Source organism: Aotus nancymaae, unplaced genomic scaffold, assembly GCF_030222135.1.
Source record: "Aotus nancymaae isolate 86718 unplaced genomic scaffold, 86718_ANA_hifiasm-v0.15.2.pri h1tg000040l, whole genome shotgun sequence".
NCBI classification, from domain to species: Eukaryota; Metazoa; Chordata; class Mammalia; order Primates; family Aotidae; genus Aotus; species Aotus nancymaae.
In genome coordinates, this window is record NW_026988454.1 from 82,449,285 (window position 1) to 82,465,449 (window position 16,165).

At 38.5% G+C, this 16,165-nt stretch overlaps 1 protein-coding gene across 5 annotated transcripts in view; it reads left to right on the forward strand.

The window, feature by feature from the left end:
- The window catches only part of CEP162 (centrosomal protein 162), a 103,682-nt gene that overhangs the window by 28,602 nt on the left and 58,915 nt on the right, over window positions 1–16,165 (forward strand). For all 5 annotated transcript variants that reach the window (XM_064360867.1, XM_064360866.1, XM_064360868.1 and 2 more), the window contains 4 exons: window positions 223–414; window positions 1,355–1,436; window positions 12,907–13,189; window positions 14,063–14,324. In XM_064360867.1, the coding sequence (XP_064216937.1) occupies window positions 223–414; window positions 1,355–1,436; window positions 12,907–13,189; window positions 14,063–14,324 (819 nt within the window). The remainder of the gene's footprint in view (window positions 1–222; window positions 415–1,354; window positions 1,437–12,906; window positions 13,190–14,062; window positions 14,325–16,165) is intronic.

Genomic DNA, 16,165 nt, shown 5'->3' on the forward strand with positions numbered 1-16,165 from the left:
GGAGACAGATTTTATACTTACCGCATCAGGACACACCTCAGCTGCTAAAAGAGTTATTGAGCTTGCTGTGAATATATACTGGTAGGCCATAGCTGGAAATTACCTAGTTAGTAGTTAACTCTACTTTTATATTTCTAACAGATTAAGGAATGATATTAGTGTTGTATAGTTTTCATGTGTTTGTGGTGTAATTATTTTTGGGGGTTACATTTATTTCAACAGGTGTTTCTTATGGACAAAGCAATAGTGACATTGAAGCCCTACATCAAGCTTATTGTCATATAGCACATTCATTGGGAGATGAAGATGAACAAAAAATTGAGAGTAACACAATGGAAGATATCAAGAACTCAGTGAAAGGTCATCCTCAAGAAAATGAAGAGCATTCAAAAAACATCTCTACTATGGAATCTGGTAAAAGCTTATAGATGAATTTTTCAATTACTTGATAGCCTTTCTAAAGAGTTTTTAGTGTAATATAGTTGAAATACAATTTGCTGTAGTGATTGTTCCTCTTTCTCTGAGCTTAATTAAAGAGATTTTTTCAAATGACATACGGGAATTATTGACTTAACTGTAAAATTAGAGCTAAACACAAAATGGAATTTCAGTTCGTTTCATTTCTTTTCTGTTCTTCTTTCTTTCTTTTTCTGTCTGTCTGTCTGTCTGTCTTGCTCTGTGACCCAGGCTGTAGTGCAGTGGTGCGATCTTGGCTCACTGCAGCCTCCGCCACCCAGGTTCAGGCGATTCTCCTGCCTCAGCCTCCCCAGTAGCTGTGGAATTACAGGCACCTGCCACCATGCCCAGCTAATTTTTATATGTTTAATAGAGATGGGGTTTCACCATGTTGGTCAGTTTAGTCTTGAACTCCTGACCTAAGGTGATCAGCCCGCCTCAGCCTCCCAAAGTGCTGGGATTGCAGGCATGAGCCACTGTGCCCAGCCCAGTTTCTTTTTGAACATGCCTTGACCAAATTAAGAAGTCACTTAAATGGACATTTTTTACTCTTTTGCAAGTACATATATTAAAGTTGTATTTTGTTAGAGAACAGTATTTCTGGATCAACCAAACATGTACATAGCGTGTGTGTGTGTGTGTGTGTGTGTGTGTGTGTGAGCATGTGTGTGTATAGATATTTTTTGATATATATATTTGATACTGATATTTGAGATATTTGATATTTCATAAGAAAGAAAGTTTTCCTGGTGTAAGGAAACTTAAGATGGAAAACAGGTTTATTTCATGTATCATTTTGTTAACTATGTCAGAGAAAATATAATTTTGGTGGTATTACACATGTAAATTAAGCAGTCTACATAACATCTTTTTATTTCTACTTCTTTGCCCGCCTTAGATCTGCCCACAGTAGAGGAGCTAATGAAACCTATCAGAATAGATTCATTTGGGGTCAGTGGTTTTGATTTACAAGCTGTCAGGTATGAATTTTTTTGTTTATTGTTTTGTCTTTGGAAACTTTTAGTCATTTGTTTTATGTAATCTTTCCTAGTGAATGATTAATGACTAATATTACCTTGCGTGAGTCTGCCCGTGAGTCATAACTCTCTTCTTTTTATATTGTCCTCACTCAATTCATCAAAATTCTAGTGCCAAATGAAAAAATAAATAGATTCTATAAAAAAGTTTCTGCTACTAAATAGTCCTGAAGGTTTTCACTGAAAAATAGTCTCTCTTCAGCTTTAATAGTGCTGGAACAGTTCATTCATGATGAGGGAAAAAGTGAATTTTATTCTGTTTATGATTCATAGATTTGCTTCTTTATATACCAGTTAGTTTTGAGCTAGTCACAGACTGGCCATCGTCTCACTGGCTGAGATTTGTAGCCACAAGAGAAATGGGCCTCATTAAAATGCTTCAGGTCCAATACAGTTTAGTGAAACTACGTGTGACCCACTGTCATTCTTCAGCATAGAGTAACACGTCACAGTAACCTTGTCATAGACAGCGTTGCTTTTATGTAGCACTGAAATATGTCCAGTCTCTCACGTGATCCTCATAACAAGTAAGGAAGGTGCCTTTATGCCCATAATTCAAGAAATGGAACTGAGATAAACTCAATTTACTGGTAGATAACAGCTAACATTTATCACATTTACTTTGGGTAGATAGTTTGCATATATTATTTCATTTAACCTTACAACAACTCCAGGGGTTATAGTCCATTATTATTCCTATTTCCGAGACAAGAAGACTGAAGCCTAAGAGGTTAAGATAAAGCTATTGCCCAAGGTCATATAGCTGTGGACCAGGAACATGGGCCATCTATGTGCCTAACCACTTTATTGTCAGGTCTTTGATCTCCGTAAAATACTTCTGTGAAATAGCCTATCATCTGTTCATGTTCTCATTTATTTGTGTCTTCAGTAGACATGTTTTGAGCCCCCTTTGTATACTATATCCTCATGATGTAAATCCACATGTGGTGATTTCTTGGCCTTGTTTCTACATTTGTGTTAGTTGAGAAAAAAATGATACAGTGTACCTGTGCAACAATCTTGCATGTTCTTCACATGTACCCCAAAACCTAAAATGCAATAAAAAAAAAAAATGTAGTGAACCTTACACTAAAATTCATTTACTTGAATGCTAAGTCTAGTAGTCTTCCATTGATCTGTAATGCTAATTAGTATTTTTAAAGGAAATATTGTGCCAACTCATCATTGCTGTTTGAGGATATGTTAGTGATAACTAAAGAGGTTTTCGTACACATTTGGTATCTTATCTTTTTTTTTTTTTAATTGCATTTTAGGTTTTGGGGTACATGTGAAAAACATGCAAGGTTGTTGCATTGGTGCATACGTGGCAGTGTGATTTGCTGCCTCCCTGCCCTTCACCTATATCTGGCATTTCTCCCCATGCTATCCCTCCCCAACTCCCCACCCCCCCGCTGTCCCTCCCCAACAGACCCCCATGTATAGTGCTCCCCTCCCTGTGTCCATGTGTTCTCCTTGTTCAACACCCGCCTATGAGTGAGAACATGTGGTGTTTGATTTTGTGTTCTTGTGTCAGTTTGCTGAGAATGATGGTTTCCAGGTTCATCCATGTCCCTACAAAGGATGTGAACTCCTCGTTTTTAATGGCTGCATAATATTCCATGGTGTATATGTGCCACATGTTTCCTGTCCAGTCTATCATCGATGGGCATTTGGGTTGGTTCCAGGTCTTTGCTATTGTAAATTGTGCTGCAATGAACATTCGTGTGCATGTGTCCTTATAGTAGAACGATTTATAATCCTTTGGATATATACCCAGTAATGGGATTGCTGGGTCAAATGGAATTTCTATTTCTAGGTCCTTGAGGAATCGCCACACTGTCTTCCACAATGGTTGAACTAATTTACACTCCCACCAACAGTGTAAAAGTGTTCCTATTTCTCCACATCCTCTCCAGCATCTGTTGTCTCCAGATTTTTTAATGATCGCCATTCTAACTGGCGTGAGATGGTATCTCAATGTAGTTTTGATTTGCATTTCTCTAATGACCAGTGATGATGAGCATTGTTTCATATGTTTGTTGGCCTCATGTATGTCTTCTTTTGTAAAGTATCTGTTCGTATCCTTCGCCCATTTTTGAATGGGCTTGTTTGTTTTTTTCTTATAAATCTGTTTTAGCTCATTGTAAATTCTGGATATCAGCCCTTTGTCAGACAGGTAGGCTGCAAAAATTTTTTCCAATTGTGTTGGTTGCCGATTCACTCTATTGACTGTTTCTTTTGCCGTGCAGAAGCTGTGGAGTTTGATTATGTCCCATTTGTCTATTTTGGCTTTTGTTGCCAATGCTTTTGGTGTTTTGGTCATAAAGTCCTTGCCTATGCCTATGTCCCGAATGGTTTTGCCTAGGTTTCCTTCTAGTGTTTTTATGGTGTTAGGTCTTATGTTTAAGTCTTTAATCCATCTGGAGTCACTTTTAGTGTAAGGTGTCAGGAAGGGGTCGAGTTTCTGCTTTCTGCATATGGCAAGCCAGTTTTCCCAACACCACTTATTGAACAGGGAATCCTTTCCCCATTGCTTGTTTTTATCAGGTTTGTCAAAGATCAGGTGGTTGTAGATATGTTGTGTCGCCTCCGACGCCTCTGTTCTGTTCCATTGGTCTATATCTCTGTTTTGGTACCAGTACCATGCTGTTTTGATTACTGTAGCCTTGTAGTAGAGTTTGATGTCCGGTAGTGTGATGCCTCCCGCTTTGTTCTTTTTGCTTAGAATTGACTTGGCTATGCGGGCTCTCTTTTGGTTCCATATGAAGTTTAAGGTGGTTTTTTCCAGTTCTGTGAGGAAGGTCATTGGTAGCTTGATGGGGATAGCATTGAATCTGTAAATTACTTTGGGCAGTATAGCCATTTTCACGATATTAATTCTTCCTAACCATGAACATGGAATGTTTCTCCATCTGTTTGTGTCCTCTCTTACTTCGTTGAGCAGTGATTTGTAGTTCTCCTTGAAGAGGTCCTTTACGTTCCTTGTTAATTGTATTCCTAGGTATTTTATTCTCTTTGTAGCAATTGTGAATGGCAGTTCGTTCTTGATTTGGCTCTCTTTAAGTCTGTTATTGGTGTATAGGAATGCTTGTGATTTTTGCACATTGATTTTGTATCCTGAGACTTTGCTGAAGTTGCTTATCAGTTTCAGGAGATTTTGGGCTGAGGTGATAAGGTCTTCTAGATATACAATCATGTCGTCTGCAAGTAGAGACAATTTGACTTCCTCCTTTCCTAATCGAATACCCTTTATTTCTTTTTCTTGCCTGATTGCTCTGGCTAGAACTTCCAGTACTATATTGAATAGGAGTGGTGAGAGAGGGCATCCTTGTCTAGTGCCCGATTTCAAAGGGAATGCTTCCAGTTTTTGCCCATTCAGTATCATATTGGCTGTCGGTTTGTCATAAATAGCTTTTATTATTTCGAGATACGTTCCGTCGATACCTAGTTTATTGAGAGTTTTTAGCATAAAGGACTGTTGAATTTTGTCGAAGGCCTTCTCTGCATCAGTTGAGATAATCATGTGGTTTTTGTTTTTGGTTCTGTTTATGTGGTGAATTACATTTATAGACTTGCGTATATTGAACCAGCCTTGCATCCCTGGGATGAATCCTACTTGATCATGGTGGATAAGTTTTTTGATGTGCTGTTGTAATCGACTTGCCTGTATTTTATTGAAGATTTTTGCATCTATGTTCATCATGGATATTGGCCTGTAGTTTTCTTTTCTTGTTGAATCTCTGCCGGGTTTTGGTATTAGGATGATGTTGGTCTCATAAAATGATTTGGGAAGGATTCCCTCTTTTTGGATTATTTGGAATAGTTTCAGTAGGAATGGTACCAGTTCCTCTTTGTATGTCTGGTAGAATTCGGCTGTGAACCCATCTGGACCTGGGCTTTTTTTGGGTGGTAGGCTCTTAATTGCTGCCTGGACTTCAGACCTTGTTATTGGTCTATTCAGGGTTTCGACTTCTTCCTGGTTTAGGCATGGGAGGAGGCTACTGTCCAGGAATTTATCCATTTCTTTCAGGTTTTCGAATTTATGTGCATAGAATTGTTTGTAATAATCTCTGATGATGGTTTGAATTTCTGTGGCATCTGTGGTGATATCCCCTTTATCATTTTTTATTGCATCTATTTGGTTATTCTCTCTTTTCTTTTTTATTAGTCTGGCTAGTGGTCTGTCTATTTTGTTGATCTTTTCAAAAAACCAGCTCCTGGATTTATTGATTTTTTTGTAGGGTTTTTCGTGTCTCTATCTCCTTCAATTCTGCTTTGATCTTAGTTATTTCTTGTCTTCTGCTAGGTTTTGAGTTTTTTTGATCTTGCTCCTCTAGCTCTTTCAATTTTGATGATAGGGTGTCAATTTTCGATCTCTCCTTTCTTCTCATGTGGGCACTTATTGCTATATATTTTCCTCTAGAGACTGCTTTAAATGTTTCCCAGAGATTCTGGTATGTGGTGTCTTCGTTCTCGTTGGTTTCGAAGAACATCTTTATTTCTGCCTTCATTTCAGTGTTTATCCAGTCAACATTCAGGAGAAAGTTGTTCAATTTCCGTGAGGCTGTGCGGTTCTGGGTTGGCTTCTGAATTCTGAGTTCTAACTCGATTGCACTGTGGTCTGAGAGACTGTTTGTTATGGTTTCCGTTCTTTTGCATTTGCTGAGGAGTGATTTACTTCCAATTATGTGGTCAATTTTAGAGTAGGTGTGATGTGGTGCTGAGAAGAATGTATATTCTGTGGATTTGGGCTGGAGAGTACTGTAAATGTCTATTAGGTTTCCTTGTTCCAGGTCTGAGTTCAAATCCTGGATATCCTTATTAATTTTCTGTCTTCGTTGATCTGTCTAATATTGACAATGGTGTGTTGAAGTCTCCCACTATTATTGTGTGGGAGTCTAAGTCTCTTTGCAAGTCTTTAAGAACTTGCCTTATGTATCTGGGTGCTCCTGTATTAGGTGCATATATATTCAGGATCGTTAGCTCTTCTTGTTGCATTGATCCTTTTACCATTATGTAATGTCCTTCTTTGTCTCTTTTGATCTTTGTTGCTTTAAAGTCTATTTTGTCAGAGATGAGAATTGCAACTCCTGTTTTTTTTTGCTCTCCATTTGCTTGGTAAATCTTCCTCCATCCCTTTATTTTGAGCCTTTGTGTATCCTTGCACGTGAGGTGGGTTTCCTGGATACAGCACACTGATGGGTTTTGGCTTTTTATCCAATTTGCCAGTCTGTGTCTTTTGATTGGGGCATTTAGTCCGTTTACATTTAGGGTTAATATTGTTATGTGTGAATTTGATCCTGTCATTTTGATGCTAGCTGGCTGTTTTGCCCATTGGTTGATGCAGATTCTTCATTGTGTTGCTGCTCTTTACCATTTTGTGCGTTTTTGGAGTGGCTGGTGCTGGTTGTTTTTTTCTATGTGTAGTGTCTCCTTCAGGAGCTCTTGTAAAGCTGGTCTGGTGGTGATGAAATCTGTGAGTTCTTGCTTGTTCACAAAGGATTTTATTTTTCCTTCACTTATGAAGCTTAGTTTCGCTGGATATGAAATTCTAGGTTGAAAGTTCTTTTCTTTAAGGATGTTGAATATTGGCCCCCACTCTCTTCTGGCCTGTAGGGTTTCTGCTGAGAGATCTGCTGTGAGTCTGATGGGTTTCCGTTTGTGGGTAACCCGACCTTTCTCTCTGGCTGCCCTTAGTATTTTCTCCTTCATTTTGACCCTGGTGAATCTGATGATTATGTGCCTTGGGGTTGCTCTTCTAGAGTAATATCTTTGTGGTGTTCTCTGTATTTCCTGGACTTGAATATTGGCCTGCCTTGCTAGGTTGGGGAAGTTTTCCTGGATAATATCCTGAAGAGTGTTTTCCAGCTTGGATGCATTCTCTTCATCACATTCAGGTACACCTATCAAAAGTAGATTAGGTCTTTTCACATAGTCCCATATTTCTTGTTGACTCTGTTCATTCCTTTTTATCCTGTTTTCTCTAATCTTGCCTTCTCGTTTTATTTCATTGAGTTGATCTTCGACCTCTGATATCCTTTCTTCTGCTTGGTCAATTCGGCTGTTGAAACTTGTGCATGCTTCGCGAAGTTCTCATGTTGTGTTTTTCAGCTCCATCAATTCACTCATATTCCTCTCTAAGTTGTCCATTCTCGTTAGCATTTCATCAAGTCTTTTTTCAAGGTTCTTAGTTTCTTTGCATTGGGTTAGAACATGTTCTTTTAGCTCATGGAAGTTTCTTATTATTCCACTTTCTGAAAGCTGATTCTGTCATTTCATCACACTCATTCTCCATCCAGTCTTGTTCCCTTGCTGGTGGGGAGTTGTGCTCCCTTGTAGGAGGAGAGGTGTTCTGGTTTTGGGTGTGTTCATCCTTTTTGCGCTGGTTTCTTCCCATCTTTGTGGATTTATCCACCTATCGACTTTGTAGTTGCTGTCTTTCTGATTTTGGTAATTTTAAGTCTGCAGCAGCTTAACTCATAAACCCCCTTTTCTTCCCCCAAGGTGTTCTGGCCCAGGGAGTAGTTAGGACTTTATCATTTTCAGCTGTGTTGCTGTCGTTTTCCCTGCCCACAAGGTGGCAGTCTAGTCACACAGCCTGCAGAGGCTTCGCTGAGCTGCTGTGGGCTCCACCCAGCTTCCGTGTGAGCTTCCCTGCAGTCCTGTTTATATGGGTGTAGTTAGAACTGCTTCCGCTATGCTGGCCCGCCCCTGTAGTGACGGAGTCTCTGTAGTGGCGGGTTGTCTTGGTTACGGCAAATTGCCCCGGGAACTGCAGGGTGTTTCCCGATAGAGGACACCCCTCCCCCACAGAGCTGGACCGTCCCTGGTTCAGCCATGTTTCCAGTGGGGCCCTCTTTGCCCAGGAATCTCTTGGCTTGCCTCCTTGCCTCAGCTCCCCTTGCTGGCCCAGAGGGGACACAGTCTCGTTCACTTTGCTCAAGGAGCTGCTGCTCCCTGCCCCCAGTGCAGGCCGAGCGGCTGCTCCGGTCCAACCAGCGGCGCTGGGAACCCATGGAGCTTCTCCGCCTGTGAATCTCCTGGTCTGTGGGCAGTTAAAATCCGCTGCCCTGTGTGCCGCTGCGTCAGCCGAAGCAGAGGCACTGAGATTCGTGGCACGCCCTTGCCAGGGGGTCTCCTGGCTTGACTCCCTGCTTCAGCTCCCCTTGCTGGCTCAGAGGGAACTCTGTCTCTCTCGCTCCGCATATGAAGCCGCTGACCCCCGCCCCAGGGCGTAGGCTGAGCGGCCACGCCGCTCAAACCAGCGGTGCTGGCGACCCGTGGGGCTTCTCCTCCTGTGAATCTCCTGGTCTGTGGGCAGTAAAAATCCGTCTGGAAATGCGGCGTCCACTCACCCTCTGCGTCCTCTCGGAGCTGCAATCCCGACTTCCTCCTAAGCGGCCATCTTGTTCAAGAACCTCTTTGTTTTTATAGGTAAAACCATTTTAGTAATAGGAATTCTAAAACAGATTTTTACATTTGTGTTTAAAAGCTGAAAGCAGTTATATTACAGGTATAATGGTAATCATATATGAAAGAAATCAAGAAATATGACCTTTAGTACACATACCTAAAAAATTTTTAGTAGCTATCGAGTATATGATCCTAGCTGCTGTAACAGAATCCTTGAAATCTTAGTAGCTTAACATCATCAAAAATTTATTTCTTGCTCACATCGCTATCCTTGGTGGGTCAGTGGGGTTGGATTGGGGCTCCGCTTCACACAGTCATTTAGGAACCCAGGCTGCTTCTGTCATCAACATACAGTTTTAAGATTGTTATGACATCATCCAACCAGTCAGTAAGGAAAGAAAGAGAATGGTTTTATAACCTTTCTTTTAACTGCCTTAACACAGAAGTTTCATATCACTTCAGCTCACATTCCATTGGTAGGAACCAGCACATCTAGCTAACGAGGTCCAAAGAGACTGTGAAATGTGGTTTGTTTCAGTGCCAAGAAAGAAAAATAAATGAGTTTGGTCAGTATCTAGTCAGTCTCTGCCAGGATGTACTATTCTAATAACAAAATATTGATTTCACTGTTCTTCATACACAGACCCACTTATCCCCTTCCCCAACCAGACAGCCCCAAGTCCCATTCAGGACTGTACGCATCTGAAAGGCTAGGATTTCCAGTTGAAGTGCAGTCCTCTCCATCAGGTTTGAGTATGGCTCCTCGTTGTCTGCCAGTGGGAGATAATGACAAAGTTATATACTTCCTCACCCCCATCCCAATATGTAATGGTGGAACTGCAGTAGATATGCCCTTTCAGCAAGGAAAAGTTTGAAGAAAATATAGCAACCAATGTTGCAACTTTGAGAACCGCTGGAAAGAACTTGTAAAGGGCCCCTACCTTGGGAATAGGGATTTTCCTTGATTTGGTTATTACTCTGTTAAGAAGGGGCTATCTTAAGTCAATTATTCCATACAGCCTCTCATTCCATTTCTTGGAGGATTTGTCTTGTATGTTATCACCATTGGTTACAACTGAAGTGAATTTTAGGTTGAAGGGTATGCCTGTCTTGGGGGATACACTCCTTTCTCAATCCACTTCCTGCCTACAGGTAGCTTTAAGTTTCCCAGTCACTGGCTTTTGGGTTTCTTTTTTCTTTCTTTCTTTTTTTGCTTTTAAACAGGGTTCTGGTTTCTTTGACATTATATTCTTTCAGAAAGTTTAGTGACCTAGTTATCTCTTTGGTCCCAGTAAATGCCATGTGCCAGTAACCAGACTTAAAGTTTTTTGCTACCCAGAATCTATAAGGAACTTAAGCAAATTTACAAGCAAAAAACAACCTCATTTAAAAGTGGGCAAGGACACGAACAGACATTTCTCAAAAGAAGACATATGTGCATCCAACAAGCATTCAAAAAAATGCTCAACATCACTAATCATTAAGGAAATACAAATTGAAATCACAGTGCAATGCCATCTCACACAGGTCAGAATAGCTATTATTAAAAAGAAAAAAAAGTGCTGAGGAGGTTACGGAGAAAAGGGAACATTTATACACTGCTGGTGGGAATGTAAAATAGTAACCATTGTGGAAAACAGTTTGGTGATTTCTCAGAGAACTTAAAACAATTACTACTTGACCAGCAATCTGATCATTGGATATATACCAAAAGGAATGTAAATTGTTCTACCATAAAGAAATATGCATGCATATGTTCATTACAGCACTGTTCACAATAGCAAAGACATGGAATCAACCTAAATGTCCATCAGTGGTAGACTGGATAAAGAAAGTATGATACATATACTCCATGGAATACTATCAGCCATAAAAAAGAATGAGATCACATCCTTCGCAGCAGCATGGATGGAGCTAGAGGCTGTTATCCTAAGCAAACTAATGCAGGAACAGAAAACCAAATACTTTATGTTCTTATAAGTGGGAGCTAAACATTGAGTACATATAGACACAAAGATGAGAACAACAGACCCTGGATCCTACTTGAGAGGTTTGGAGGAAGGTGAAGATCGAAAAACTACCTATTGGATACTATGCTTATTACCTGAGTAATGAAATAGTTTGTACATCAAACCCCCATGACATGCAGTTTACCTGTGTAACAAACAGTACATGTATCCCTGAACCTAGAATAAAAGTTAAAAAAAAAAAGTTTTTTGCTAGACAGAGGGTTTAAATCTGCTTTATTCTTTGATTGCTTGTTCCTCTGTTTCTTTTTTTTTTTTTTCCTGTGTTTATTTGCAGTTCTCTGATATTTGGGGAAACAACCATAAGTGTGAAGATGATACTCTTAATATGATCTTTGCTAAGGGACTGAGTCTCTCACATTACAACCAAGAAGTCTCATGAAATCTTGCTTTCTCACCATTTTTGTAATGCTGAATCTTACAGCTTGAGACTATACAGATAGTGAACCTATTTCTAGAGTTTCTAGATTCCTTCTAGTCTCTTTAAATTCTGCTTACAAACCAGCTTATTCTTTCTTGAGCTCGTCAGTTTTTTTGGTAATATCTTGTCAAAAGAAGCTAACAGTAGCCAGCACTTAATAATTCCTTGTTCTTAGTCATTTCGCTTAGTACTCCATGGTCAGCAGGCATGTGGTCTATCTTATAAGCTTTTGTAGATGACAGTTTAGCAGTGTTTTGCCACTGTAAAACATAGGCTGCCATCTCTCCAGACTCTAGTTATCAGTTTCCTGCCACCCAAAACCTGACCTAAGCCATTAACAAATAAGTTGGGTTCTTGGCATCTCAGCTCTCACATTCTAAAGGGACTAACTAAAAATGGTCCCATTTAGGTGCAAGATGGCAAGGAAATATAGTTTACTTGGTACCCCACAAGAATGAGAAACAGTTTTGATTAGCATCTAGCTACTGTGAAGAAAGAAAGAACCATTCTGTTTCTGATGATTCCAGCTACTTTAGAAGCTTCCAACAGTTACCAAGAAGCCAATCTACATTATATGAAAATGGTAGCCTCTTAAACATTTCTTTAATCTTATTTTATAAATTATAAAATCAAATGGCCTAATTGACACATGATTAAATATTTTAATAATAACAGTTCCCATATTTTTGGATCCCTTGTAGTTTGCCAATATTTAACCACGTTTAAAACATTTCCTTAAGTTGTATCTTCCAGATTTTTAACATCTAATTGTCTGAATTGTTATAAGTGCTTTTTTTAATAAGTAGGGGTTATCTTTTTTTTTTTAATGATTAAATAAGATATTATGTTTGTAAGACCTTAAAATTTAGAATGATATTCTCCATTTAGGAGGAGCAGTGGTACTTTTTTTTTTTAGGTCTTTCCATATTTTTTTAAATTATATTTTAAGTTCTATAAAGAACCTACTTAAATGTTTTAGACCACAAAAATGATAAAATGATTTTATTTTCAAAGCCTGGTGATTTTTCTTTTTACATTAAAATGTTTCCTATACGTGATTAAATGTATGCTTTTTAGTATTTATACTCTATGCCTCCTTGACATAAATTATGATTACTTCTTTAGTTTCTCCTAGAAATGTTTAAAATATTTTTCTTATTTCAAATGCATGTCAACTTTATAAGAAAATGTAGATAAGAGTTGCATTACCAAAAGTTCACCTAGAAATTTATATTGTATTTTTCTTATATACAAGCAGTCTCAGTCTTGTTTGCTTTCGCCTTTCTCTGAAATAAGTCTCAACGTCACCTATATAATCCTTTGCAATATACTGCATTAAAATAATTATCTGAAATTAAAAGCAGTTATACTGAGTATATTCTATTAACCAAAATTATAAATAATGTATTTAACATCAGAAACTTAATTGAATAGTTAACATCTATATATATTGTGCATGCGCATGTGTGTGTACACACGCACATGTGGTTATTACTGATATTTGAAGAGTTGTACATAGGGTTCATTATCTGTGTCCTGTTTTGTTTTATAGCTCTGAGAAAGTGGCTGAAAGTAAGGAAACTGAATTTGTTAGCCCTTTACCCCTGAAGATGAACCCAAGTATTATATCTCAAGACTCACAAAATATAAACCATTTTTTTGACAAAAATGATGAGAATGTGATTTTACAAAAGACCACAAATGAGAGTATGGAGAACAGCTGTCCAAGAGTAACTGCCACAGAAGAACATGTTGATAAAATGTACCTTGATATTTTGAGGAAAAAGATATCTGTTAATCCCTCATCATTATCTCAGGACGACAGAATTAATAAAGTAAGTACTTATAAATTGATTTGAGATATTGAGAACTGAAGTTATGTAAAGTTATAAGTACTGTTGGTAGGTATGTGCTTTTTAAACTCTGGGATCAATTATATACTAACCTCCACAGTAGATCTTGGATATTTGTGAGTCTTGTTTATTACAATGCTAGCCAGTCCCCAAATTCAAAAATACCACCGTAACATTAGCTTTCTTTTAGAAGCCATTCTTGCTACATTTCTTCCCTTCTTTCAGAGAAATATAGTCCAGAATTTGAATAGTATAAGAAAAAATTTATTCTTCATTTAGTATGCACTGTTCAGTCTTGCCAGTCATTTGTATTGTAAGTTGGCATTTTATAGGAATGCTGTTAACACCTGTGAAGAAATTTACATTTTACTGATTCTTTTTCCTGTACTCTTGATCTCTCCTGCTTTATAGTTGCCATGATTCAGACATTCCACTTGTATATTATAATTTTGAATTATGTATTTAAGTCTTCTCCAGTTCTTTGTGGAATAAGTCAAAGTATTAATAAATTTTTTAAAGCATCTTGAGAAGTTCAGATAAAAAATTAGATAAGATTTTATGTCATTTCAAAATATGTTCTTTCTTTCTGCTGTGTTCATTCCAGTAATTAAACATCTTGGTTTCTGGCAAGCTAATTTTGCTTTATTATTTTGCTTTAGTTTGTCTGTATGCTAACTTTGAGGATTTGCTTCAGAATGCTAAAATTCTAATGCATTAGACTTCAAGAACTTTAGTAGTTTGCCTTTTACAAACTACATTATTTGATAATCACTGTTGTTTTGCCATCTGTTAAATATTCATTTACAACAATGAAGTTTATTTAGATACTAAAGAGCTTTTGCTTGTTGTGTACAGGCTTACAGATCTCAACTTAGTTCTGAAGAAGAAGGGGCTGTAATGGTTAAACAGGTACCATACAAGAAGGCCAGAAGTGCACCTCCTTTACTTAAAAGGAAACCCCAGAGAGGATTGTATGCGTCAGTTAGGAGCTCAGGCTATGGCAAACCCAGTTCACCACTCAAGATGTTTTCTACTCTTGAAAAGAAAACTTCAGAGGACATTATGAAAAGCAGAAACTTGAGATCCATTCCCACCTCCAATCAATCTAGGAAAAAAGGTAATCATATACTCTTTTCATAATAGAATTCTATGCATTTAGTATATTATTTTACTTTCTTTGTTTCCATGGAAGAGAATTAATCTTAAGGTACTATATTCCATTTGTAAGATGCAATTTACAGGAGGCAACAGGGCCTGACACAGGATGGTGGCAGTAGAGGTGATGAAAAATGGTTAGATAAGGTTATATAGAGAAGGTAGAACCAAAAATTTGAAGAATTGGTTTTGGGTTGCTAAGATTTTTGGCCCGAGCAACTGGAAGAATGGAGTTACACTCAGCTGGAATGGGGAAAGCTGTGATTGAGTATATTTGACAGTTGGGGAGAATCTGGGAGTTTAATTTTTGGGATGATAGTTTTGAGCTATCTATTTAACATGCAAGCAGAAATGACAAGGAGGCAGTCAGATAGAAAAGTCTGCAGTTCAGGAGGGAAATATGGACTGTAGATACCATTTGGGAGTTGTTGAAATCTGACTGAGAATACCAAGAGAGTGAACATAAATAGATGGAAAAGAGCAAGCCAAGGCCTGAGGCCCCTGAGCATGCTAACCTGAAGTGGTCAGGCAAAAGAGAAGGAACTTGCAAAGGAAACAGAGTGAGGTTGGAAGAAACCTGACAGCTTATGGAATCCTGAAAACTAAGTGAAGAAAGTATATTGAGAAGGACTGCTCTGTCATTTGCTCCTGAGAGATTAAGAAAGGTTAGGACTGAGAACTGCCCTTTGGGTTTAGCAAGAAGGAAGTGATCAGTAAAATGGACAAGTAGTTTCCATGGAGAAGTGACTGTAAAAGGCAAATTAAATGGGAGTAAGTGGGAATAGGAGGAGTGGAATGGTGCTTCAAGTTATAGACCATGCTGCAGATAGTTGTTGTAAAAGGCAGCAAAATAATAGACCAGTAGCTGACAAGGGAGGTGAGACCAAAAGCATTTCTGCTTTGCTTTGTTTTTATGAAATAAATGATCGTTTTGTTTGTATGATATTAAGACAGATTTGATAGAAAAATAACTGACAATGTATGAGAGTGAGGGAAGAATTTCTGGAGCAATGTTTTGAGTAGAGAAGCTGTAATGGGATCTGGTGCCCAGTGGAAGAAGAAGGGTTAACATTAGACAGGAACATGGCTACTTCCTGCATTCTAGGAACTGTGGAGGCAGATAGGAAGGGAGAGTATATGCTGGCAGGTAGATAGATGTGCTAAGGAGAGAATATGGATGCTTTTTGTGATAGCTTTTTCTGAGAAATAGAAAGCAGTATCATTCATTAGATGGGAGTGAGGATTAGGCAGAGGTGTTTTAGAGCTTACGAGAGAAAAGAGAAGATAGGAAGTAGCCATCTAGGAGAGTTAGACTGTCAGGACCCAAGAGACTCTAATTAAAGTTAGTGATTATGAATTTAAATTTAAATAACCAGTTATTTAACATGTTAAATAACCAACTTGTTTAAGCAACTGTACTTGGTAAAACAGTTGGGTTTACCAAGAAATATGTTTTTTGCCAAGTGAAGCTGATCATGCATGTAAGAGTGATTAATATGGTTGACCGTGGAATTCAAGTTGAGCAATGAAGGAAGAAAGGGCATCAAGGGAGTGTGATACAAGGTGCAACAGGTACGATCCAGTGACTGTGAGTCCTAACAGGGTCAAAGGATTGTGGAAATCTGGGTACCAGAGGATGTGAGGTGGGGAGATAGAGATGATAGTCAGAGGAAGTGATTAGATTAGGGGATGAGATTGGGGAGTGGTTACATTACTGACAGTAGTCTAGGAAAGACCTGGACTGCATGGATGGGAATGAGTAGCTGAGATGGAAAGAAGTTCAAGGAACCAAAAGCCAGGGAG